The sequence below is a fragment of the Rana temporaria genome, chromosome 1, assembly GCF_905171775.1.
Source record: "Rana temporaria chromosome 1, aRanTem1.1, whole genome shotgun sequence".
Taxonomy (NCBI): Eukaryota; Metazoa; Chordata; class Amphibia; order Anura; family Ranidae; genus Rana; species Rana temporaria.
In genome coordinates this window covers 452,026,247-452,054,149 of record NC_053489.1, presented here as the reverse complement: position 1 = coordinate 452,054,149, position 27,903 = coordinate 452,026,247, and the positions used below count along the sequence as shown (strand labels likewise).

The following is a 27,903-nucleotide window of genomic DNA, read 5'->3' as shown; positions in this document are numbered from 1 at the left end:
TCTTCTTTTTTTTTGAGAGTTCCTTGTCCTCTGTGCAGAATGAATAGCCTGAGGAGAAAGTACTCCTGTTGTTGCCAACGAGAGCTGTTTGGAGTTTATTCACTCTTTGCACATTGGAAAGTGTTGATAATGCTGAAGAGAAACCTAGAGTGCTGAGTTAGTCAAAGACTGGAGGCCCCGTACACACATTCGAGGAACTCGACGGGCAAAACTCATCGTTTTGCTCATTGAGTTCTGTGTGAAGCCGCCGAGGATCTCGGCGAGCCAACTTTCCTCATTGAACAACGAGGAAATAGAGAACATGTTCTCTATTTGGCTCGACGAGGAACTCGTCGGCTTCCTCGGCCGAAAGTGTACACACGGCCGGGTTTCTCGGCAGAATTCAGCTCCGATCGAGTTTCTGGCTGAATTCAGCCGAGAAACTCGGTCGTGTGTACGGGGCCTGAGAAGTAGCAGAGAGGCAAAGATAACTTAGAGAAGAAGTCAATCAGATCTGGTGACTTTGTTCATGATGGGAATTCTTGTTCCAAACTACACTGACTGGTGGTTTTGCACAGGTACTTTGTTGGAAACGCCTCAGGCCCCGTACACACGGCCGAGGAACTCGACGTGCCAAACACATGGAGTTCCTCGGCCAGTTCAGCCCTGAAGCCGCCGAGGAGCTCCTCTTTTATTGTTCAGTGAAATAAAACGGACTTACAGAGAAAAACCTTAGTCCGTTCCGCCCCCTTGCTGTGAGTGACAGGTTATTTACATATATCATGCACTAACCTGGAGACAGGCATTATTTTTTAATTCCCACCCTCACTCCTTTTCTGAAGTCATGTGGTTACTTTTCTGAGTTTTGACTGGATGTTAGTGATCATAGCAGAATTCAGTGTAAGGAAAAAAATGCATGTTGACAAGGGGAGTGTAGAGGTGGGCGGGGAGTCTACTGACATCACGACTCCACCCACAGAGCTCCAGACAACAGACCCGCCCACAGAATCTGCAGTTTTTCAGTTCTTATAACAGACAGAGGGGAGACATTTGACAGGTAAGGATACATGCAGGAGGCATAGATCAGAACTATGGCAGTAGTTTAGAAAGGATGAGAGTGGGTTTACATCCACTTTAATCTTTGACAATAAAACCTGGAAACTGATTGGTTTTTATGCAGAGCTGCACCAGATTTTGCACTCTCCAGTTTTAGTAAATTAACCCCATTGCATGTTGCCAGGTGAGTGTTGACGTTGTTCCCCGTAGCAATAGCAGGTACTTTTTATGTGCCTCTGAGCTCCTGTCCTCAACAGCAGAGGAAACATCTGTGAACTGTCTGGCATATGTACCTACCTGCAGCTGCTGTCATGAGATGCTAGAGCTAAAAATATTGTATTTTGAGACACGCATTGATTTTTTTCCCTCAGGATTGGGATGTGTGTGCTTAACCTGCCTAGCGGTATTCCCGAGTGTGGCTCGGGGTGGGATTTCTGTGCTACTATCGGTAACCCCGAGCCACACTCGGGATTGCCTCGCTGGATGCAGGAAGAAGTGACTTACCTTTTCCCTAGGATCCAGTGATGTATTTCCGCAATGTACGGCGGCCAGTTTGTCATGCCCGATGCACTGTGTTCCCCTGATTTCCTTCCCTGCGAGCGTCCCGACGCAGGGGGGGGGCGGAACGGTGCCAAATTCAAACAGTGAAAAGTGAAAACACAGTAAAACACACTGATACAATTGGATTACAATAAAAAATAAAATACAGTGACCTCAGATTGCCCCCCAGTGCTTTCTCCAGTGCCATTGTCTGCAGATATACTGTACTTTGTGTCTGTAAACTGCACAGCGACCATGGCATCAAAAAAGCGCGCCTCTACCTCAAAATCGCTATGCAACCTGCTGGAAAACAGCGACAGTGATACAGAATCGCTTGCAGAGGAGTTGAGTGACAGCGACTCGTGGGGAAGTTTGTCATCAGATGCAGAAAGCAATTTCGGCGATGATCCTGTGACTGTGCCCAGCGATGTGCGGACTTGGTGCGCAATTGATTGCGGTACGGAGCACGTAGCGCCGCCAAGATTTCTGTTTACAGGAGCACCTGGGATCAAAGTGGATGATGAGGATGACAATCCCTTGGCATACCTCCAACTTTTTTTGACGGATGAAGTTATCGCCAAAATTGTTTTGGAGACGAAACGCTACCAGGAACAACAAGCTGCTACCCATCAGCGATTTTCAAGGCGCAGAAAATGGGAACCAGTAACCAGCGAGGACATCTGGAAGTTTCTTGGCCTTATAATTTTACAGGGAGTGGTGGGGAAACCCCTGCAGAAATGGTACTGGACAACCAACAAATTATTGGCCACACCTTTTTTTGGAACCGTCATGTCGGAATATACATTTTCGCTGATTATGAAATATTTGCACTTTGCAAATAATGAGGACTTTGATGAGAGTTCTCATCCAGCTCCAAAGCTGAAAAAAATTGGGAGATTTACCAGCTTATTTTGCATAATTTCCAGCAGATCTATATTCCAGAGAGAGACATTACTATTGATGAAAGTCTCATCGCCTACAAAGGTAGACTCAGCTGGATACAGTTCATTGCATCAAAGCGCGCTCGCTTTGGCATAACGTCATTTATGCTGTGTGAATCCAGCTCTGGGTACATCTGGAATTCGGTCCTGTACACCGAGAAAGGGACCAAATTCTGCCAGCGATTCAGCGGTTTTGAAATGGCAACCGCTTTGGTTCTTTCATTGATTAAGCCATTGCTGAACCAGGGCTACTGTGTCACCACAGACAATTTTTATACCTCCCCAGAACTCTACGAGTTCCTTCTCCTGAATAAGACGGACGCATATGGGACCGTGAGGCCTAACCGGCGTGACATGCCGTCAACCTTTGCCAATAAAAAGCTTGGGGCAGGAGAAATAGCTGCATGGCAGAAAGGGAAAATGATGGCACTGAAGTGGCGGGACAAAAAAGACGTGTGCCTTATGAGTACCATTCATAACACCTCGACCATAATGGTACACACCAAAGGTGGAAAGGATGTGATGAAGCCACAGGTTGTGTTGGACTACAACCACACTATGGGAGGTGTGGACAGAGCTGACCAGGCCATGACCTTTTACCCAGCCATGAGGAAGCAACAAAAAAAATACTATAAAAAAAAATTCCGCCATCTTCTGGAACAATGCCTCTGGAATTCCTTCATTCTGATGAAAAAAAAAGTGACAGGTCTATGGTCCATGCGGACTTTGTGTGGAAGGTTGCAGAACTAATCTTTCTAAAGCACCAGACGCAAACGGCTGTAAACCGATCTGGACGTTGGGCTGCTGGTGTTGTGAACCCTAAACGACTGACTGGTCGTCACTTTATGGACCACATTCCACTCACTGAAAAAAAAACCCAGCACAAACAAGGATGTGTGTGGTTTGCTGCTCCAAGCGCGACAACAACAGAAGAAAAATCCGTAAAGAAACATGTTTCTATTGTCCCGACTGAGACGTTTACTGACTAATAATATTGCACACTTGTTTGACCCCCCAAAAAAATCTGAGTTTTTTAATATATTATTTACTAAAATGTATTGAATAAAAAGTATCGTTATTATTAAATTATTATTTGTTATTATTTATTATATTATAATTTATGATTTTGTTTCAAACTTTATCATAGTACACTAGACTCTGGTTTGGACAGATTTAGGTGAGTTATTTCTAAGATTTACAGGCCTGCAATCTAAAACGCCAAATTTCCATGCAAAATAATGGTACCGCTTTCAGCACCTAAAATCTGAAAGAATCATACCGCCAGGGAGGTTAATGTACAATCATCTGGCCACACAGTAACTTTTGCATTAGAGAATTGTAGTAAGTTTCTCAAAAGTAATGTTTGCAACGCATTTACGCCTGCTACCAAAACATAGAGGATACAGCAAGTATATTTGAAAATGCATATCTGGGAAGGAATTGTTTATGTGTAGTTCTTATCATGAGTAACTGCCCATCTTCTTGTCTTTGCTAGATCTTCAGTTGAGTAAACGTTTCTAATATAAGGACTCTGTTGTCCATAACAGCCTGGAAATTCATCACCTTCAAGATTGTAGGGTAGACGATATGGAAAGAAAGCTTGCTATGATCAAACAACAGGAATTGTCTTATATTTTTATCCTATTGACCTTTTGGGTGTTGGTACGGGAAACACAAGGGGAAGCACAAAGCCCTTTGGCTAGATAGCACTATAATGACTGGAGCCTTAAGCCTCGTACACACGACCGGTTTTCTCTGCAAAAAACAGCAAGAAAACTGCTTCTTGCCGAGAAAACCGTTGGTGTGTACGAGGCTTTCAGGTTTCTTGTCAGGAAATCTGGCCAGAATCTCGACAAGAAAAAAAGAGAACCTGCGCTCTTTTTTTCTCGTCGAGATTCTTGTCGGCCTGTTTCCCGACGAGAAACCCGAGAGTGTGTATACTTACCTGTCGCTGTGGAAACCCGCGCATGCTCGAAATGACTTCTACGCATGCGCGGTAGCTTCCACGGCATAGGTAGGGTAAATCAAGATGGCGGCGACGGCATCGAATGTGACGAGTGCATGCTCGTCGTACGCGATGATGTCACCGCGTTCTTTCCTTTCAAGAGAACCGCAGTTCTTTTGAAACGAGAGTCTGTACACTCGGGCGGCAAGAGATTCTTGCCAAGAACCTCTTTAGGGAGAAAACAACGTTTTTTTCCTGACGAGATTCTTGCCTATGTGTACAGGGCATCAGGGATGTCGACATCATTACACTGATGTCACACCATGATGGTACACTGACACCTTTCCAAAACCTGAGAGTTACATAGATATTGTAGGGAGTACCTTGTTGCACATTATTCAAACTGGAGCAGGGACAGTGATTAGCAAACTGCTTATTATTAAAAACAAGAGGTTCAGTTCACTTAACTATAACATGTATTTTTTTCCAAGAGGACTGTTATGTTTCCAACTCATTGATACTCACTGCTAAAATAACAGTTTTTATGGTCAAAAATAATCCTCATAGCTTAGGGAATTGAGCCCAAGGTAATTTTCAACTGCAAGAAGTTAAGAAGCTCCCCAGCAACGGATAGGTGTGTAGTTAAGCCAGGCAAACTTAAAGTAGTTGTAAACCCTTAAGCCTCGTACACACGACTGAGGAACTCGACGGGCGAAACACATCGTTTTCCTCGTCGAGTTCCTTGTTAGGCTTGTCGAAGAACTCGACAAGCTTGTTTTGCGTACACACTGTCAAGACAAAATCTCCTCGTTCTCAAACGCGGTGACATACAACACATACAACGGCAGGGGAAGTTCGATTCCACTGGCTAAACTCTTGGGGCTGGTTTTGCTAATCTCATGTGTTTGCGTGTTAAGTAAAAGTTTGTTAAGAGACGATTTGCACTTTTCAGTCTGTTACAGCTTGAAAAATTTGTTATCTCCATTACAAATGCAACTTTTACTCCCGTCACATACTTTATTCTGAGCAAGGGCGGGTTTCTTAGCATATACACGCTCAAGTTTCTCGTCGGAAACCAGCCCGACCAGGAACTCGACGAGCCAATTTGAGGCTCCCGTCGAGGAAATAGAGAACTTGCTCTCTTTTTGGCTCGTCGAGTTTCTCGACAGTTTCCTTGACGAAAATGTACACACGACCGGTTTCCTCGGCAAAAAAATATCTCCCAGCAAGTTTTTTGCTGGTTTTTGCCGAGAAACTCGGTCGTGTGTACGAGGCCTTACATATACCCAGTGAAGTGAATAGTCTCAGGTGATATACAGAGCTGATAAAAATCCTCCTACATACGACTGGCCATACATGGTCAAATTACGAAAGAACTTTCTTTTGAAAGTCAGAAATTTTGTGCGGCGTTTTGTGATCCGATGATGCCACCATTGATTTTGAACCAAGCCTTCAATTTCACCTCCTGTTGCTACAGAAAATAATTTTCGTGGACAGGAATCTTCTTTTTCTTTCCGGGAATTTTATTTTCTTACACATTATCTTTTCGATTTACATTTCTCCCGCGATTCACCCATCATTGATTAGAAAATGTTTTGTTTTTCAAAATATTTTTAACATGCCAAAAGCTAAAGTTACATTCTGCAGAGCTCAGTGAGGAGAGCTCTGGGAGCTGATTGGAGGGAAGAGACACATAGCACACAGCACACAGGAACAGAGAGTCTGTCAATTAGCTGGAGGTTCCTCCCCTGTCACCATTTTTTTCTTGGTGCCAGGAAAACTTCTCAGAAGTGACTCATGCTGATAACAGGAGAACGTAGCAGCAGACAGAAATTACACTTAGTGCTCCTAAATGGGACAAGTACACAATATAGAGGGATATGCTTTGTTCATATTTCATGTGTGAGGTTCACAACCACTTTAGGTTTTACGCCTCCATTCTTATCTGGCTTTATTTTCCGTTTTGTGCTAGGATTCATGTTCAAATTTATTCTTGTGGTCGCATTTGTTTTTCTTTATAATATTTTATAATAAAAAAAAGAATTTTACAAGTACTGTTTGATAAAAATATAATTGAGTACAAAGTCATTGGTGAAGTTATACATTTCTATTTGAATTATACAAAAAAATATAAAGCTTTAATTACATTGTAAATAACATTATGCTGATAAATATGTTTAGGTATAGGGGGACACATAAATATAGAAAATAATGAGCTGCAGTACTATAAGGTATTCACATTATTTACTAACTAGGAAATGTGTGCCCATTCCTGAATGGAGTAATTATGGGAGTGTGATCTCATTATAAACCAATTGAGCAGGTTAGTAACAAAATGCCACGCAGAGGTTCCAGGTTCAATACATGGGAATCAATTGCCCACTTTGATTTCTTTGGCAGACTGAGGAAACATAAGAGTAAGCAGCTGCACAGGCCGGTATGCCCCATATAAGGCAAAGCAACAGGTTCAATTTAGACTGCATTTTTTTTTTTTTTTTTTTTTCGATTTTTCTATTTTCCAGGAGTATTCCACTTTGGTTTGTTTACATGTGTATCTGTTAGGACTATTTTTTTATTTAATATTTTGTTACAAATTTTATCAATTAAGTTATAAAAGACTGTAGCTGGATTCACACTTTTACTTTTTTGCCTGATGGGTTTTTCATAGCATCTATGATTTTTAGAAGGAGGTCAGCAATGCCAGCTCTCATAAATCAGCACATGTTTTAATACTGTTCTAGCATGTCCAAGAAAATAATGCATTAAAATAAACAGAAACAATGGGGGACATTAAGAGCCGGTTCACACTTAGGCGGCACGACTTCGGGAGCGACTCCGCAAGGCGTCCTGTAGATGACTTCAGAGGCGACCTGCAAAATGACCTCTGTATAGAAGTCAATGCAGGTCGCCCTGAGCCGCCCCCAAAATCGTGCAAGAACCTTTTTCTAAGGCCCCGTACACACGTCCGAGGAACTCGACGGGCAAAACACATTGTTTTGCTCGTCGAGTTCCTTGTGAAGCCGCCGAGGATCTCGGCGAGCCAAGTTTCCTCATTGACTAACGAGGAAATAGAGAACATGTTCTCTATTTGGCCCGATGAGATCCCGGGTTTCTCGGCAGAATACGGCTCCGATCGAGTTTCTGGCTGAATTCTGCCGAGAAACTTGGTTGTGTGTACGGGGCCTTAGTCAGAGTGACTTGCGTCGCTCCTATTAGAACAGTTCTATTGCCCCAGTGTGAACCGGCTCTTATCCAGCAAATTAGCAACACAGTTAGATGCACATCAGTCTGCCTCTCAGGCCTCGTACACACGACCGGTTTCCTCAGCAGAATCCATCAAGAAACTGGGTGGGAGATTTTTTTTGCCGAGGAAACCGGTCGTGTGTACATTTTTCAGCGAGGAAACAATCGAGGAACTCGTCGAGCCAAAAAGAGAGCATGTTCTCTTTTTCCTCTAAGAGAATGGAGAAAATTTAGTTCGTCGAGTTCCTCGACAAGCCTAACAAGAACTCGAAGAGGAAAACTATGTGTTTCGCCCGCCGAGTTCCTCGGTCGTGTGTACAAGGCCTTACTTAGCAAAATGTCTGCAATAGGTTTACAGTGCATATGTAACTCATGCGTCTGAATTCCCAGGCAGCCAGCTGCAACAGATTTACCATTGAAGATGAGACAGGTTTTTACTGAACCCACTCATTATTAAGAAGTGGTCAATCAGGATTCATTCGGCGGCAGTGCAACTTTATAGCAGCTGAGGGAGGAATTTATCACTCATGTTGAAACCTTGTAATAAATTTGTCACATGAACTGTCTCCCAGTCCCTGGTTAGCATTGCCTTTCTGTGCAACAGAAATGATAAATGTCCCAGTATAAAGCTGGCTATACACTGTTTTTTCTTTTGTTCAGCCATGGGGCACTCAAATGAGGTGAATGGAGGAATCTTCCAGGCAGGACATTATATTCTGACAACTGCACCAGCTATTTGGCTGTAGCTGCTGATCGGTGGAAAGAAAATATTTCCAAAATGTTCTTCGACAGAAGACCATTAAACAATCGACAAGCAGGAGAGCCCACACACTGATTGAAATTCATCCAGTTCCCGCCGAACCAGCTGAATTTAAATCGGTGTATGGTCAGCTACAGACTCTGACTATATACTTTTTATACAGTGTACATATAAAAATATAGAGTGAGGTTAAATATTTTTTATCATGAATAAACATAGTACTTATAGCTATAATCACAAAAGTAAGATGTTCAACTACACTATATTACCAAAAGTATTGGGATGCCTGCCTTTACACACACATGAACTTTAATGGCATCCCAGTCTTGGTCTGTAGGGTTCAATATTGAGTTGGTCCACCCTTTGCAGCTATAACAGCTTCAACTCTTCTGGAAAGGATGTCCACAATGTTTAGGAATGTGTCTATGGGAATGTTTGCCCATTCTTACAGAAGCACATTTGTAAGGCCAGGTACTGATGTGAACAAGAAGGCCTGGCTTGCAGTGTCTGCTCTAATTCATCCCAAATGTGTTCTATCGGGTTGAGGTCAGGACCAGTCAAGTTCCTCCACCCCAAACCTGCTCATCCATGTCCTTATGGACCTTGCTTTATGCACTGGTCCAAATCATTTGGTAGATGGGGGATTATGGTGTGGGGTTGTTTTTCAGAGGTTGGGCTTGGCCCCTTAGTTCCAGTGAAAGAAACACGTAAGGCATCAGCATACCAACACATTTTGGACAATTTCATGCCCCTTCTTATTCCAACATGACTGCAAACGAGTGCACAAACAAGGTCCATAAAGACATGGATGAGCGAGTATTGGGTGTAGGAAATTCACTGGCCCGGAGTCCTGACCTCCACCCGATAGAACACCTTTAGGATGAATTAGAGCAGAGACTGTGAGCCAGGCCTTCTCCTCCCCATCAGTGCCTGACTTCACAAATGCACTTCTGGAGGAATGGTCAAACATTCCCATAGACACACTCCTAAACCTTGTGGACAGCCTTCCTAGAAGAGTTGAAGCTGTTATAGCTGCAAAGGGTGGACCAACTCAATACTGAACCCTACGGACTAAGACTGGGCTGCCATTAAATTTTATGTGCATCTAAGACAGGCGTCCCAATACGTTTTGTAATATAGTGTAAGTTTAATAAAATAAATAGAATGTAAAAAAAAAAAGCAAAAAACATTTTTCCTTGAATCCTTCTACTAAAGTAACACCTCAATCCTGGACTGGAATCTATGGTTTACAGAAAAAAATGCACAATTAGAAAGAGCAGAACTTAATCAGAAAACAATAAAATATGAAGACTAAGAACATGATTTTAACATGATAGTATTCAATTCATTTTGTTTTTCCAGTTTATCTTGATGTTTGCTGGTGATGTGGCTCCCCACCTATAAACATGTTACACATCTTTTAGTCTTGCCCCGAACGGTCACATTTTTGGAATAATGTTCGAAATATAATGCAGAAATGTACTGACTTTACAATTCCTACAGACCGTTTTCCTTTTTTTATATAACTCCATTCCCCTCAAACCTTACAAAAGATTGGTATGCATCTGGTAAACACTGCACACACGTGTCCTCTGGAAAAAGCCACAACCACCTACAATGCAACAATGATTCGCTATAACAAACAACACTTAACATATGGATAACCTAACCAGTTCTCTTAAGGGCACTGATAAACACATTCCTCCACCATTCTAACTGACCTTACTGTCCTTTCCATCTTTTTCTCTCTTTGACTTTCGACTTAGAATAATTTACCCCAAAAAAGCAATTGGAGTAGATCTTATGCCGTGCATTTAAACGATTTATACTCTTAAAGCGGAGGTTCACCCTAAAAAAATGTATCTAGCATCCCATCCAGCATACTTGCGTCAGCTACAGTATGCTTTTTTTTTTTTTTCGCTATACATACCGTTTAATCGTTGATTTTCTTTTCTTCTTCCCGCTGGGAATAGGCGTTCCTATGAAGGGGCGTAGATGATTGACGTGCGGCTAAGGCGCGTCACGCTTTCCAAAAATGGCCGACCTAGGACTCGGCTATATACGGCGCCTGCGCAGTCAGCTCCTAGTCTGTGCGCAGGCGCCGTATAGCGCCGTGAAGAGCCGAGTCCTAGTTCGGCTATTTTCAGAAAGCGTGACGTGCTGTAGCCGCACGTCAATCATCTACACCCCTTCATAGGAACGCCTATTCCCCCGCGGGAAGAAGAAAAGAAAATCAACGATTAAACGGTAAGTACAGCGGAAAAAAAAGCATACTGTAGCTGACGCAAGTATGCTGGATGGGATGGTAGATAATTTTTTTAGGGTGAACCTCCGCTTTAAAGATTATTTTATTCCCATCAATGATTTTTATATCTGTTTATGTGTGTCATTTTATACAAATCCTTCAAGTAAGTACATATTGATAGTTTGTGTGAATAAAAATGCAACCCTCTATATGTGGCTTTCCTGTTGGTATTGCTGGTGCCTGAACAGAATCATTCATCAGATAAAGAAATTGAATACTGGAAATCCCAATGATCCCAAATATCAGAGCTGCTTATAACTTGATTAGTACGCTTCCTCAAGAGCCATGTGTCATTTAGAATTAGGCTTTAAAACATAAAATTAATAAAAAATAAAAACAATTATGCCACGTACACATGATCGGAAATTTCAACAAAAAAAGTCTGATGTGAGCTTTTGGACAGAAATTCCGACCGTGTGTAGGCTCCATCAGACTTTTTCTGTCGGAAAATCCACTCGTCTGTATGCAATTCCGATTCACAAAAAAACACGCATGCTCAGAATCAAGCAGAAGAGCCAATCTGCCTATTGAACTTCATTGATCTTGGCTAGTCGTACGTCTTGTACGTCACCGCGTTCTTGACGGTCGGAATTTCCGACAGCATTTGTGTGACCGTGTGTATGCAACAAAAGTTTGAGCCAACATTCTGTTGGAAAAAAAAACACGGTTTTCTTGTCGAAATTTCCAATTGTGTGTATGCAGCATTAGGCTTAAGCAGTTAATAAATCCACAAAAACAAATCTGTACTCCAGATGTATAAAATACATAAATTAATTCACTTCTGCATAAATTATTAAATCATTAAATGTATTTTTTAAATTCAACTAGTGAAAGGACCTGAATTTGGCTCGGTATTAGCCTTATGCAATCCATTGTGCAACAGCGCTAAGGGCGGCTTCACACCACCCCAACACGGTCCTACTGCACTTTGGGCAAAGCGCAGCTCACATGTGGATTTTGTGTGGGTTAGCTGCGCTTCCCCATAGACTTCTACAGTATAATGTCCCGTGGTTTTGGTGCAGTTTCACAAAGCGCACCAAAGATGCAGCATGCAGAAGATTTTCTGCGCTTCCTGAAACCACACCAAAACTGCAGGACCACGTAGAAGTCTATGGGAAAGTACAGCTAACATGCGGTTTTCATGGAAAAGAGTAGTGGGGCAGTGCAAAGCCACCCTTAAGCCTCGTACACACGACCGAGTTTCTCAGCAAAAACCAGCAAGAAACTTGCTGGGAGATATTTTTTTGCCGAGGAAACCGGTCGTGTGTACATTTTCGTCGAGGAAACTGTCGAGAAACTCGACGAGCCAAAAAGAGAGCAAGTTCTCTATTTCCTCGACGGGAATGGAGAAACTTGCCTTGTCGAGTTCCTCGGCAGCCTAACAAGGAACTCGACGAGGAAAACGATGTGTTTCGCCCGTCGAGTTCTTCGGTCGTGTACGAGGCTTAAGAGTTAAGAGAGGAGAGGGGCAGGACAGCGAGTCAAACAGAGGTGATGCATGCAAATGTGTTGTTAAAGAATATGCTGATAGAAGAGAATAGGATAACCAAAAACAGGATGTTAGAGAATTAAGTTGCTTTACTATGTGAGCAACTGTAATGCTATCTTCAGTAGTGGAACAACCAAGGCACTATGATAAGGTATAAGGAAGGGGGGAATACTGCACAGAGAAATGAAGAACAAAGGTGGATATGAGATGAACATACAGTACATGCTTTTGGAGGGGAAGCAGGGTATTTTAATTGGATGGTACATAAGATATCATGGCTGTCTGTGGCTGTCTAAAGCTACAATACAAATAAACAAAAATATATACAGTATAAACCATATATGAATGTAAAATAATTTAATATTAGCTTATAAATTACAAAGCACATGCCAAACAACTTAGATATGTTGCAAATAATGTTAACATACTTTTATTCTACTTTCCATTAATAAAATATTCAAAAGATACAAATACTATTTTTTTATGTTTAAAGGAAACCTATAAGTACAGAGACATGTAAGCTGACATTGCTGACCTCCTTCGAAAATTCTAGTTGTTTAGCTGCAAGTAACTTTTATGCTTTCTGAGTCATTGGAACAAGCATGCAACCAGTAAAGTCAGAACTCCTGATTTGCATAGTTGTTCTATGTCAGTGACTCCAAGTGTATTGAAGACACTGCATTTGCAATTAAGCGACAAGCCATTTCAGAATGAAAGGTCAGCAAAATCAGCCTCTATTATTTTTTCCCCAGCTTAGGTACCCTCCTTAAAAGGGTAAGGAAGCTTTCAAATAGAGTTTTCTGGAACTTTCCTTATCATTTTTTGCCAACGTCTCCTTCAAAGCTCTGTATTTTTCTAGTTCTGGTACCCAGTCCAGCCGGGGCTCGGGCAATGTTTACCTCTGGTCGGCCAGACATATAATCAGCTGCCTGCGCATGGACAGTAGAATATCATATATTTCTATGGGGCTGGGGGATGAATTGAGAGGCAACCAGATCAGCATGGCAGAGTAAAATAAGGGTGAGGAAACTTTCAGAAAACTTTATTTGTAATGTTGGATGGCTAAATGGTTAGCTCACTGAAAACTGGCAGTTCAGTGTACATGTTGGTGAATGAGAGTTGTAAATGTTTTTTTTTTTTTTACAAAGAAGTCGTATACTTCCTATCAGATTTTTAGCTTATTGACATGGCAGGTAAAGGAGAAGGAGGTATCCGTGAGAGTAGGGCTGGAGACAGGCGAATCTTGCATCTGACGTGCCCATATACGACACGGCATTGGATGAATGGATGAGTTATCTCAAAAGCAGATACCATAGCAAAGGTATGATTTTGTAAATCATTTCTTTTGGTGACAACCTTTGAATGCTTCTGATTTATAACAGTTTTCATATATGGTATCAATACAACATGGAAGCTTTCAAATATTAGACCTCTTCTGTACCTTAATATTCCAGAGAGGACTATTCAGGCACAGAAATAGTTAAAATTGTTCTAAATATCATAACTTTTTCTAATTGTAAGGAGCTTTTCAGTTAAATCTAAATCAGACCCCAAATTCAAGGGTAGGCAAAAGCTAGACCTACACATAGCCGTATTCTTACAATCTGATGCAATCTACTACATTTGAGTTGAAGGGGACAAATATTAAAATATCATGCAATCAAAATGTAAGCAAAACAGATTAAAAAAATATATTGTAAATTGTATAGCCATCTTTGTAATTAGCCTAGGTTTGTTTCCATATGTCCACCATACCGTGCAACTACATTCAAATGTTGTGGAATACTTTGCTTTAAATAATTGGCTTATACATGGGTCCGCTAAAAATTAGATTTCTGTATAATTCAAAAATTGTACAATTAAATTGACAGCTTTAGTTGTGTTGCTATTTAAGGGCCTGTGTACACTGGAATTTACAATGTGCCAATACCCCATCAGTGTCATAATCTGTACAACAGGGCCTGACACCTGCTTGCTGTTTTTAGGGTTCACTGTACTCTGTGAGAAGAGAACCTGGAGTGTATATAAGTGTTTTACTTCACATTAAAATTAATCATGCATTCACGCATCCCATTCCCTACTAAATCAATATCAACTATTCAGATTGGGCAAAAAAAGCTTGTTATCAATAACTGTAGTCTATGCTAAGTCTTACAAGCCTGTCTCATAAACTCCTAACCTGATAGCCATTGCCGTGCTGCCTAGGCAAGCCAATGGTTGGAAGAACACCCCCTGCAATGCAAGAACATGCTCTGGACTATGCTCCTAACCCATGCATATGCAGAGCACCCTCTATCGCAGTAGCAGCTGACCTCAGCATTGACAATGAGAGAGAGTGGACTGTGCATGCGCTGCTTAGAGGCAAAGCCAAGAGCTCATTCCTGCAGCATGGGGAGCACTCTTCCAACATGCACAGGTCATATATATGTAGCCAGGTGCCGGCTATGTTATAATGAAATCAAGGGAGCTGATAAGTGGGATTATGGCTTAAGCCTTTTCCCTCTAGTTTCCAGTACGTAGATAACTACATCACTTCCTGTTAACAGAGTGAGAGCTAATCTCCTAACCTTGGGATCTGCAGTCCTACTGCCAACACATACTGTGTTCCTGGGTGCTCACCGAACTACACATACCAGAGGGCTGGTGGAGCAAAGATGATTCTTGGAGATCAGATATATTCAACTGTGAGCAGTGGGCTCACTCTCCCTGTGGGATTCCTGTCAGAGCAATTGCAGGCCATTGTCACTGCACAGATTCAGCGGACTTTGGCAGCCTAACCGGTTGCCATGATGGTTGAGCAACGGAACTGCATTGCTGTGACGCAGATCACCAAATTGGGACTGCATCCATCTATCTTCACTCCAGATCTTTGTAATCCACCTCCACGCTTCTCCACGCTTCACGCTTCTGTTGCCTATGGGCCCCACTATTGCTTACAGAATACAACTTATGCCATCAAACTGGAACTATCTATTACATAGAATTCTCTAATGCAATTTGTTTAGTTAAAGCGGAGGTTCACTCAAATAACATCTATATAAGACCAACTACTTTATACTTCTAACATGTACAGTATGCACTTTTTTTTTTTTTTAGGCTGTACATACCTTATTATCGCTATTTTCAATCCTGCTTCCGGGTACTTACTCCCGCGGGAGTAAGTGCATACTGTACATGTTAGAAGTATAAAGAAGTTGGTCTTATATAGATGTTATTTGGGTGTTATTTGGGTGAACCTCCGCTTTACCCCCCCTGGCCCCTCGGGGTAAGATTTCTCTACCAAAAGCGGTATCCCCGAGCCAAACTCGGGCTCGCCTCGCAGCAGCCACAGACAAAGTTACTTACCTTGTCCCTGGATACTGCGATGCCTCCCCCTGTGTGAGCGAGCGGTGTCTCCTCGCTCGATTCACACAGTGTCCCTGTGTGCCGCCGATCTCCGTTCCCTGCGACGTTACGACGCACGGGGTGGAGAACAGCGCCAAATTCAAAAAAGTAAATAAACACATTGCATACAGTATACTGTAATCTTATAGATTACAGTATTGTATGTAAAGAATACACACACCCTTAGTCCCTAGTGGTCTGCCCAGTGCCCTACATGTACTTTTGTATAATAAAAACTGTTCTTTCTGCCTGCAAACTGTAGATTGTCCATAGCAACCAAAAGTGTCCCTTTATGTCAAAAGTGGTTTTAGAGCAGCTAGAAAACAGCGATAATAAATTATAATCACTTGCAGAATTGAGCGATAGGGATTTGTGGGGAAATTCGTCATAAAAAAATAAAAGTAATGACAGCGACAATTCTGCAACTGAGCAAATTTCAGTGATTTTGAGTTGATTACATTATTGAATAATTTTTATTATAATTACATTATTATTTGTTATAATTATTTATTATATTATAATTTATGATTTTGTTTTTCAAACTTTTTCATACCCGGGATGCCTACTAGACTCTTGTTTGGACAGATTTAAGTGAGTTATTCCTAAGAATTACAGGCCTACAATGTAAAATACCAAATTTCCTTGCAAAATAATGGTACCGCTTTCAGCACCTAAAATCTGAAATAATCATACCGCCAGGGAGGTTAAGGAAGAACTCTACCGCTGTTGGCCATTATTAAAGCAATAAGCGTATTTCAGTTATAATTATATAGCTCAGTGCACCAGTGGCACAGAGGGAGCTGACAAACTGTGTTGCCCTGTACACACGAAAGGTTAGTCTGATGAAAATGGTCTGATGGATTTTTCCATCAGTTATCCGATGAAGCTGACTGATGATCAGTCGTGCCTACACACCATCAGTTGAAAAACTGATCGTGTCAGAACGCGGTGACGTAAAACACAACGACGTGCTGAAAAAAATTACGTTCAATGCTTCCAAGCATGCGTCAACTTGATTCTGAGCATGCCTGGATTTTTAACAAGATTGAATTTTTTTGCCAATGTTGTATTTGAATGGGTGCTTCTAATTGCACTTAACTGTCTAGCCAGGTAAACACTGCAATTTGGTTGTTCATACCGAGTTCACTGTGCTATGCTCTTTATGAGAATGTGTATGCTGATCTAACTACTAATTATGGAATTGGTTGACCAACATATAATACAGAAGTGTTATTAAAGAACTGTGTCTTCCGCTTTGTTATTTGCTATTGCTAAAATATGTTTGAACCTAGAGTGTCAGAGGGATCGAGAGACTTGCAAGGTCAGAGCTTGATGGGGACAAGCATCATCAAGCGGCCCCTATAGGGGTAGCGCTACATATAGAAGGAGAAGGAGGTTAATGTATAAGTAATATACAGTGGAAGAATGGAGATAAGGAGGTTAATCTGAAGGATAAGGGAGGTGACAGGATTAATATCAGAAATAGAATGGAAGCAAATGAATACCTTCATTATCTACTGTTGCCTGTGATCTTCTACTAATTAATGAATAATTCATCAATGAATAATTTAATCATTTGTTCTATTCCAACCCCCCCCCCCCTCTTTCTTCCATTGTAAGGGGAAGTGGAGGACTCTCCAATGGAAATAGTGGTGTGTTTACTTCTGTGATCACAGTGATCGCCTATAGAAGTCATTTGGCTGCACTGAGTCAGCAAGTAAATAGAGAACTACAGACTAGTGAGATCAACAACACTCTGAAGTCAACGAGCAGCCTAAAGGGGTTGTAAAGGTTTGTTTTTTATTTTCTAAAGAGGTTCCTTTAAGCTCGTGCATTGTTGGTTCACTTACCTTGTCCTTCAATTTCCCTTCTAAATGTTTTTTTTCTTTGTCTGAATTTCTCACTTCCTGTTTCTCCTCAGTAAGGTATTTAGTAAGCTGTTCTAAATGACTTTCCACCGCTCGGATGATGGTGGAAAGCTTACTGAGGAGGAACAGGAAGTGAGAAATTCAAACAAAGAAAACAACATTTAGAAGGGAAATCAAAGGAAAAGGCAAGTGAACCAACAATGCACTAGCTTAAAGGAACCTATTTAGAAAATAAAAAACGAACCTCTACAACCCCTTTAAGGCTAACCAGAAAAAACGATCAGTTTAACAATTTCCACAATCAGTTATATCTGCCAAAATAAATATTACAAAACATAATTGTCTGGCAGCACAGAACTGACAAGGGGGGTTCTGGATGATGATACCTTGTGTTTAGAACAACATTTTTCATACTAAATAATCAACACTCAATCCTGGTCGCAGCCACTGGATTTACAGTCTTTCCGTTTTACATGCATGGTCTTCCACATTTATCCAATGGCAGAGCCCATTCTCTTCTGTAACAGCAGCATTTAACCTGCCTGCAGGTCGCTTCATTGTAACCTGTATAAATAAAATAATAAAAATGATGTTTAGTGTAAGAGTTAAAAATCAGTACCATGGCTGTTCCTAGCCACTCTTTGCCTCCCGCAGACCTCACTACCACTACCAGTACACAGCACGTAGGGGTTAATTTACTTAAACAGAAAGTAGTGCAAAATCTAAAGCCTCGTACACACGACCAAGGAACTCGACGGGCGAAACACATCGTTTTCCTCGTCGAGTTCCTTGTTAGGCTGCCGAGGAACTCGACAAAGCAAGTTTCTCCATTCCCGTCGAGGAAAAATAAGACATGCTCTCTTTTTTGCTCGACGGGATCCTCATCGAAAAATGTACACACGACCGGTTTCCTCGGCAAAAAAAAAATCCCAGCAAGTTTCTTGCTGATTTTTGCCGAGAAACTCGGTCGTGTGTACGTGGCCCAAGGCCTCGTACACACGATAAGTTAACCAGAGGAAAACGGTCTGATGGACCGTTTTCATCGGTCCAAACCGATCGCATGTGGGCCCCATAGGTTATTTAATCTTAGGTTAAAAAAAGCCAACTTGCTTTAAAATTAACCTATGGATTCCTAACCGATGGGAAAAAAACGATCGTTAGTAGGCACAAACATCGGTTAAAAATCCACTCATGCTCAGAATCAAGTCGACGCATGCTTGGAAGCATCGAACTTTGTTTTTTTCAGCACGTCGTTGTGTTTTACGTCACCGCATTCTGACACGATCGTTTTTTTAACTGATGGTGTGTAGGCGCAACGGACCATCAGTCAGCTTCATCGGTTAACCTATGACAACGGTCCTTCAGACTGTTCTCATCGGATGGACTGATCGTGTGTACGAGGCTTAACAGTCTCTTATATAACACCACAACTTTTACCATACATGATCCAGAACTTTCAATATACAGAGCCCTTCAACCCTATTCAGTAAAGCATGTCAAACCTTAACTGCAAAAGTCTAATAGGCCACAGCAAGCAAATTTTGACATACCTTCAGCTTTAATACTGGTTATCAAAAAGAATGCATTCCATATTAAGTGTGCATTATTTTGTTTCCTATTTCAGTTTGGTTACAATACCCAACCTTAGTGGTCCTTCTTCCTACCCTCTTCTTCCTCGCTTGGCTGTATTAGTACCAATATCCTCATATGTGTGCTTCATACCCTGTGTCTTTCTAACTGGGATGTCATATGGGCTTTTAATGAAAATTCTGCTTGTCCTTCAACTCTTCTTATTAGAGTGGATCTTTGAGGATGTGTAAAGGTACCCTAGTTGCTGAGCTATATCACTTGGACCTTTTACATTATTTTAAATAAGTAAGTGAATGTGACCATGAATTATATATTGCTAGACAGTTGTGTTAGTTTACCATAATTATATGTTTTTTTTTTTAAACATGAATATATACATATATAATATAAAACTGCATGCAGGGCACTGGACAAAGCACTAGGGACAAAAGGAACGCAAAATAATTTGATACAGTAATGTAATCTGTAAGATTATGTGTTATGTGTTTTTAACTTTTTGAATTTGGTGCTCGGCTCCCTCCCTGTGCGTTGCGATGCTCGCAGGGAACAGAGTCTGGCACTGTGATGAATTGAGCGGAGGACACAGCACACACAGCGGGAGGACATCGAAGGTTCCTGGGGACAAGGTAAGTAACTTTGCCTGGATCCTGCGATGTGATTCAGAGTGTGGCTCGGGGGTTTCCGCTTTTGGTATGGAAAATTCACCCCAAGCCACACTCGGGAATACCACCAGCGAGGTTAATAGCTGTCAGAATTACATAATTTTGTGTTTATTTGTTTAGGTCTTGTTAAGATCTATACCAGTTTAGGACTTTAAGTGGATGTAACCGTGATTCATGAAATTTGACCTAGGCACATACAGTATCTCATAGAAGTGAGAACACTCCTCACATTTTTGTAAATATTTTATTATACCGTTTTATGTAACAACACTGAAGAAATGACACTTTGCTACAATTTAAATTAGTGAGTGTACAGATCTCTCAGGCTCTGAGGAAAGGGGTGCGCCCCAGAAACGTTAGCCGTTCCGCCGCTAAAGGGTACCATTGAATCCTCAGTATCATCAAGTCTTGCTGACAATGACCAAGAAGACTGGTCTGATTCATTTACAAAGCTGTATTCAAACTCTTGTTTGTGAGTATAAATTACTTGTTTTTTCTAAAATAAAAATCTCTTATGAAAATTGCACTAGGTCGGTGCGCCCTCCCTTTTTTGTTTTTTCTTTTCTCTTAGTCTGTGAACACCCATGGTTCAGAGGAGGGCTGCAAGACCTGTCATTTTATCTTACGAATGGACTGCATTACCCCATAACAAAAACACCAGAGCGCAGGAGAATTTTTTGTATTGTACAGCTTGTATAACAGTGTATATTTGCTGTCCCCTCAAAATAACTCAACACACAGCTATTAATGTCTAAACTGCTGGCAACAAAAGTCAGTACACCCCTAAGTGAAAATTTCTAAATTGGGCCCAATTAGCCATTTTCCCTCCCAGGTGTCATGTGACTCATTAGTGTTACAAGGACTCAGGTGTGAATGGGCAGCAGGTGTGTTAAATTTGGTGTTATCGCTCTCACTCTCTCATACTGGTCACTGGAAAGTCAACATGACACCTCATGGCAAAGAACTCTCTGAGGATCTGAAAAAAAGAATTGTTGCTCTACATAAAGATGACCTAGACTATAAGAACATTACCATATGTATGCCTTTCCTGGTGCTCTATTCTGGGTTATTGTTTGTGATTTAAGAAGATTGTCAAGACCCTGAAACTGAGCTGCAGCATGGTGGCCAAGACCATACAGTGGTTTAACAGGGCAGGTTTCACCCAGAATAGGCCTTGCTATGGTCGACCAAAGAAGTTGACTGCACATGCTCAGCCTCATATTCAGAGGTTGCCTTTGAAAAATAGACGCATGAGTGGTGTCAGCATTGCTACAGAGGTTGAATGGGGTGGGGGGTCAGCCTGTCAGTGCTCAGACCATACGCCACACACTGCATTAAATTGGTCTCCACGACTGTCATCCCAGAAGGAAGCCTCTTCTAAAGATGATGCACAAGAAAGCCTGCAAACAGTTTGCTGAAGACAAGCAGACTAAGAACATGGATTACTGGAACCATGTCCTGTGGTCTGATAAGACCGAGAAAAACTTATTTAGTTCAGATGGTGTCAAGTGTGTGTGGTGGCAACCAGGTGAGGAGTATAAAAACAAGTGTGTCTTGCCTACAGTCAAGCATGGGGGTGGGAGTGTCATGGTCTGGAACTGCATGAGTGCTGCCGACACTGGGGAGCTACAGTTTATTGAGGGAACCATGAATGCCAACATGTACTGTGACATACTGAAGCCAAGCATGATCCCCTTCCCTCCGGAGACTGGGCTGCAGGGCAGTATTCCAACATGATAAAGACCCCAAACACACCTCCAAGACGACCACTGCCTTGCTAAAGAAGCTGAGGGTTAAGGTGATGGACTCGCCAAACATGTCTCCAGACCTAAACCCTATTGAGCATCTGTGGGGCATCCTCAAAGGAAGGTGAAGGAGCACAAGCTCTCTAACATCCACCAGCTCTGTGATGTCGTCATGGAGGAGTGGAAGAGGACTCCAGTGACAACTTGTGAAGCTCTGGTGAACTCCATGCCCTAAAGGATTAAAGCAGTGCTGGAAAATAACGGTGGCCACACAAAATATTGACACTATGGGCCCAGTTTGGACATATTCACCTAGGGGTGTACTCACTTTTGTTGCCAGCGTTTTAGACATTAATGGCTGTGTGTTGAGTTATTTTGAGGGGGCATCAAATTTACACTGTTATACAAGCTGTACACTCACTACTTTACATTGTAGCAAAGTGTAATTTCTTCAGTGTTGTCACATGAAAAGATATAATAAAATATTTACAAAAATGTGAGGGGTGTACTCACTTTGGTAAGATACTGTATATCTGCAGTGTTTTCCTCTCTCTCTCTCCAAAGCCCTAAGTCCTGTGTCTTTCTGCTGCTCCGTTCTTCTGTTATCAGCATTAAAACTTCTGACAAGTTCTCCAACAACCAAGATAAAACCAGCCTGAAAATTGTGTTGGGGATGGTGCTATGAATAGATTAGCAGATAACTGGTGTATTCACAGCACAGCTCTGCACATTCCTTCCTTCCTCTGACTATGTGGAGTGGGAGTGTGTGCCTTTCCTCCAATCAGCCGTCACACAGTGTATGCCAAGACTTCACTTCCAGTGCTGAACAGGAAGAAAACATTTCTAACAAGATGTGCACTTTCTAAAGAATAAAGCAAGCTGTAGACAGCAGATATACATGTAAAACTTATGATTTGTTTAATCTCTGTGTATCATCTGAGGCTGTTCACTTCACATACATAAAGGCAAAACTTATTTTGCTTTTACCACATATTCATGTTTGATGTTCTATGGGCTTCTCTTCTGCTTAAAACCTAATATCGTTACCAGTCAAAATTTAAGATATTGACTTTTTAGAAGCATTTTTTTTACCTCTAGGCAAAATGGGTTTCTTCTATTTTCCCTGTGGAATCATTTTTCAGGTTTTCCATTTCCTTAGCTTTCAGTTTTCTTCTATGTGCTTTTCTGCACCGACTGCCAAAGAACAAATGCAGTGCATTATAAAAGATATCCAAAAAATGTGATCACAATGAGCCTGACCTTTGAGAAGCCATCCTAACCTACTCAGATCTTCTTTTTCCTAGTTACTTCTTAGCTCTGTCTTTGCCCTTTTGTACTTATTTATTTTTTTACAATTTACCAGCTGCACAGATTCTGATGTTTATATATATTTTTTAATATTATGGCATTACAGTCTTAAAGTGTATTTAAAGTCAGAACATTTTTAAACCCTGGATGATGTGTGGAAGAGTAAACATGGCAATACAATGATCATACAATGTGCCCACACATGTTGGAAAATCACCTGCAGCCTCTAAACAGCGTATTCTGGCAGCAGCAGAATGTCCTGACAGGGGATTGCTCTATCTACCTCCATTATGTTGCATGGCCAGCTTAACAATCCCTGTAATATTTTTATTTGTCCTACTAGCTTTTGTCACAATTGACTAAGAATGAAACAAAATTCAAAATTTAGAGATGTCACCAGCAAATAAATAGAGGTGAAATCTTCCAATAAGGACAGTTGTTTTGATGACAAAAGAGATTCAAGAGATTCCCTTCCACTTCCTGTTGTTTCTATAGAACAGGAAGTAAATGGAAATATATAAACAGACCATTCCGTCCGTTGAAGTGCTGTATTAGGCTACTTCAGAAGAAAATTTGTTAAAGCTCGGAAAGAATTACAAAAGTAGTGTTGGAGTGTTGGAGGTGTGTTAATCTATAGTAGTCCTAACGACATCTCGACATCTCCAAAATGTAATATATAAACATATGTGAGGTTAGGTGCTAATTTGGTCGAGAAGTCCTGGCTCACAGTCTCTGCTCTAATTCATCCCAAATGTGTTCTATCGGGTTGAGATCAGGACTCTGTGCAGGTCAGTCAAGTTTCTCTACCGAAACTCATTCATTCATGTCTTTATGGACCTTGCTTTGTGCATTAGTGCGCAGTCATGTTGGAACAGGAAGGGGCCATCCCCAAACTGTTCCCAAAAAGTTGGGAGCATGAAATTGTCCAAAATGTCTTGGTACACTGATGCCATAAGAGATCCCTTAAGAAATCCCCCCTCTACCAAATTTTTTGGACAAGTGCCCAAAGCAAGGTCCATAAAGACATGAATGAGCGAGTTTGGGGTGGAGGTACTGGCTTGCAATGAGTCCTGAACTCCGATAGAACACCTTTGGGATGAATTAGAGCGGAGACTGCGAGGCAGGTCTTCTCATCTACAGAAGTTCTAAAATGTGCCACTTTTACTCTTTGGTGCATTGGTTGTGGCAAATTCAAAATAAAATGCCAACAGTTGGTATCTTACAAAAGTTGAGCTTAATAAGATAAAAATCATTTTGGCTTGCATAGAGAAATTGGCACCGACAGAATTCACGAAAGTGTCTCTCCTGTAAAGTTGCACAGCGTGCACCAAATTCAAGTACGATTTCTACACAGAAACACGAAATTGACGCATGCTGCACAACTTTTCGAAAACATGAGAGACACTTACTTTTTCAAAATCTGTCTGCCCCAATCTTTTTGATTTTCAGGGTGAAACTGAAGTGAATGATGAGATTGCCACTAAAAAAAAACACCACTGCTCACACCACAAACAGGACAAACATTTCATTTTTTGGTACATGGGGCCAAATCTTCAAAGGAGATACGCAGGCGGAACTGCTGTTCAGCCTGCGTATCCCTGTGGCTATCTTTGGAAACGATCTTCAGAAGGATTTTTCCAAAGATAGTCAGAAGATCCGACATCTGTAATAGACTTACACTGTCGGATCTTAGGATGCAGTACCGCATCCGCCGCTGGGGGCATTTCGAGTCGAAATGCCGCTTTGCGTATGCAAATGAGTACTTAGGCAGATCCACAAAGCTTTTTAGCTTTGTGTTTTCTGCGTAAGTTACGTTTTGCATGCGTAAAATTAGGGATGCTTTTACAAGGCCTAAACTGTTTAGACCTTGTAAAAACAAACCTTTTTTTCGATCGCCGCGTTTTTTTTTTAAATTTCGATTTTTTTTTCCCGGCGCGTATTTTTTTTTTTTACCCGACGCAACTTTATTGTCCCGTCGCGATCCACAAAGCCCGGCGTAAAGTACGTTCGCGCGATGCACGTCGGGAAAAATGATGTCACACGCATGCGCCGAACGTCTGGCGCGGGAGCGCGCCTCATTTGAATAGGAATCGCCCCCTCGATCAGACGACCGCCTTGCGACGGAGGTACTTAAGTTACACGGCGTGTAATTTCTAGGTAAGTGCTTTGTGGATCGGGCACTTAGGTAGAAATTTAACGCCTGTGTAACTGCTGAAAGTTAAGTTAGGCAGCTTTTTTGAGGATTTGGCCCATGGTTCACAGAAGACCTTCAAGAACCATTCGAAAAATATGTGTTGTATGAATGGACATGATAGGGGAAGGGGGCAGATAAACAACACTATCGGGTTGATTTACTAAAGGCAAATAGACTTGCTCCAGGACTTAGTAAATGAGGAAAGATTCACTTTGAAAAGAATACCCAATCATGTGCAAGGAAAATAAAAGACAGCATATTTGCTTGCACATGATTGGATGATGGAAGTCAGCAGAGCTTCTGCTCATTTACTAAGCTCTGGAGCAACTTCTCTTGCAGAGTGCAACTGCACTTTGCAAAGTGCACAGCCAATTTACCTTTAATAAATCAACCCCTATGACTTCAGTGGCGCAAACGGGATTGAAATATAGTAAGAGTTATACTACTCGCCATAGATAAAAATGTAAACTGTAAAGAAAGGGCAACAATCCTGGACCTGGCATACACATCAGCAGAGATAACTTTTTGTGCACAGCAGATTTTGCTGTGGTGGAATTTGAAGCAAGCATGTCAAACAGAATATGTAAAAACTTTGCGTAAACGGAATTGTTTTTGTACAGAGAAGTGGAGCAAAATAACTACGTCACATAAAGTGCTCCACCAAGTTGATAAATAAAAGGGTTAAACATTGTTTTGGCAATTGTTTAAACTATTAATACCACAATAACAATGAATCTTTTGAGGTATATTTTTTAAATGTATGTATGACACAAATGATAATCAACCTAAATTCTATGAGCTTTTCGTGTAGAAAATCCAAAAACAAATTGAAACTTTTTCCTCACAATTGTAGTATAGTTATTATAAAATAATAATAATATTTTTCGACCCTTAGTGCCCGTTCACACTACCCCGACTTGGGATCCGACTTGTGTCGCCCCAAGTCACGCGACATAAGAAATTATATTAAAGTGAATGAGAGCCGTCTTAATGTACACTACTGAAGTCGCTCCGACTTCAGAAAAGGTTCCTGTACTACTTCAAGGCGACTTCTAGGCGACTTGTACCCATTGATTTCAATGGAAGTTGCCTCCAAAGTCGGATCACTGTCTTAACTGATGCAACTTTACAGGAAGAGAAAATAGTTTTCTCAGGCAAACTGCTCCCTCCCACAGAGCTGATTATTGTTTGATTGGCCATGAGCAAAGTTGCCTGTCCTGGAGGCGACTTAAAGTTACCTCAAAGTTACCTCGAAGTTGCCTCGAAGTTGCTTCTAAGTTGCCTCGAAAATGGCTCGCAAAGTAGTGTGAACCGGCGGCACTTAGTTATTTGTTACAAAACCACAGAGTAGGCATCCCAGACAAAAAATACAGATGAATATTAAACAGACAGCTTACTGTGAACAGATGCATATGGAAATAATGGCAATTATGAGGGCCACCATGGCGATAATCAGACTAATCACAACAACCTGACCTCGATCTTCTTTTAAATAAAATAAATCAAGGTATTCACACCTTTTCCCAGTATATCCTTTTTCGCACCTGGAAGAAAATATTAGAATTAGATAATCAATTGTATTTGTATGACTTACATTACATCTCATAACTAGAGAGGGGGGGGGGATAAAACTAACTAAAATTAATGCAAGTTCAGGGCTACTTTTGCAGCTGTGAGCTTTTAAACCTTTGATTACCATTAAATGCATCAGTCGCCATTCACTACTAGAAGGTACAGCCATGAAATGTGTAATATACCTTTTGTAGTCAAAGGGTTTATCAAACAGTCCTCTACTCCGAATTACTTGTTAGACCGGGGACCTCCTGCACTTTGTTCCCTGCCTATAAGAAGCATTACTCATGAGCTTTACTCATGCTCTCTAATCCTATAAGGTCCTATTTAAATCAGAACCAGTGGCGGCTGGTTGGCTGGTCAGTCGGGTCAATCGCTATTGTCACACAACTGGGTGGGCTTGGGCACAGTCTTCTGTGCCTCAAGCCCACCTATTTTTAAAGCCTATTAGAGCCTCAGGATCTAATCACATGGGCCGCCACTGATCAGAACTATACTCGCCTCCATTCCAGCGATGCAGATGTCCAGGTGCTCTTTGCCTGCCACAGACATCTTCGGATGGTCTTATTCCAGGTTCAGATTTTTGTCTGCTTTGATTGTCCAGGTTGAGTTAATTAATCTAGGGTTACTGCTTTTCTAGAGACTACCAAATATAACACAACTACCCTGCTGATTGGTCCATTTTGAAGGAGTGAAGCTTGTGAGCAGGCAGGGTTTAGGAGAGGTGTTTGTTCCTGAACAGTGGCGGCTGGTGTTTTTTTTTTGGGGGGGGGGGTCAGTTGGGTCACCAAGACCCGTTTTCTGATTGGCCAGGAGGAGATTCAGTGTGACAATAGCTAATATTCATTCATTACTGTCACACAACTGGTGGGCTGCATTATGGGCCGCCACTGTTCCTGAAGTACTGTCTGAACCAATATGAAGTAGCCATTAACTCCAGAGAAGCACATACTTGACCATGTTATCACTTACCTACAAGATGGTTCCTTCAAAGCTGCAACAAAGCGACATTTTCCTTTTACACAGTAATGTTTGTATGACTTTGGACATCGGGAGAAATAACCCCTCCATCTTGCTGGCTCTGAAATCTCTGTAAGGAAGATTAACAAACATTTATATTTAAATTATTTAAATTAAATTCAAGTATTTTGCTATCGGCTTGTAAGGGATGTTAGCTTAAAGTATATTAATGGTCAAAATTATAAATCATATATTTATTTCCACATTGTATTTCTATCTCTAGCCTACAAATAATTTGAATGATTTTGAAGTTTGTAAACTTACTTTGCAAAGCTCTACACACATTGTTTTCCTTGAATGTA

The 27,903-nt window shown here is 41.3% G+C and overlaps 1 protein-coding gene across 2 annotated transcripts in view; it reads right to left on the bottom strand.

The window, feature by feature from the left end:
• Nucleotides 1–17,721: 17,721 nt before the first annotated feature.
• The window catches only part of BTC (betacellulin), a 79,528-nt gene continuing 69,346 nt past the window's right edge, over nt 17,722–27,903 (bottom strand). Inside the window, exons 3-6 of one of the 2 annotated variants that reach the window (XM_040327734.1) lie at nt 27,554–27,671; nt 26,527–26,553; nt 22,600–22,701; nt 17,722–18,074 (exon numbers count right to left, since the gene is read on the bottom strand). In XM_040327734.1, the coding sequence (XP_040183668.1) occupies nt 22,602–22,701; nt 26,527–26,553; nt 27,554–27,671 (245 nt within the window). In that variant the 3' untranslated portion in view covers nt 17,722–18,074; nt 22,600–22,601. Of the gene's footprint in view, nt 18,075–22,599; nt 22,702–26,406; nt 26,554–27,553; nt 27,672–27,903 lie in introns of both variants that reach the window. The other variant, XM_040327730.1, reaches the window with a different exon arrangement.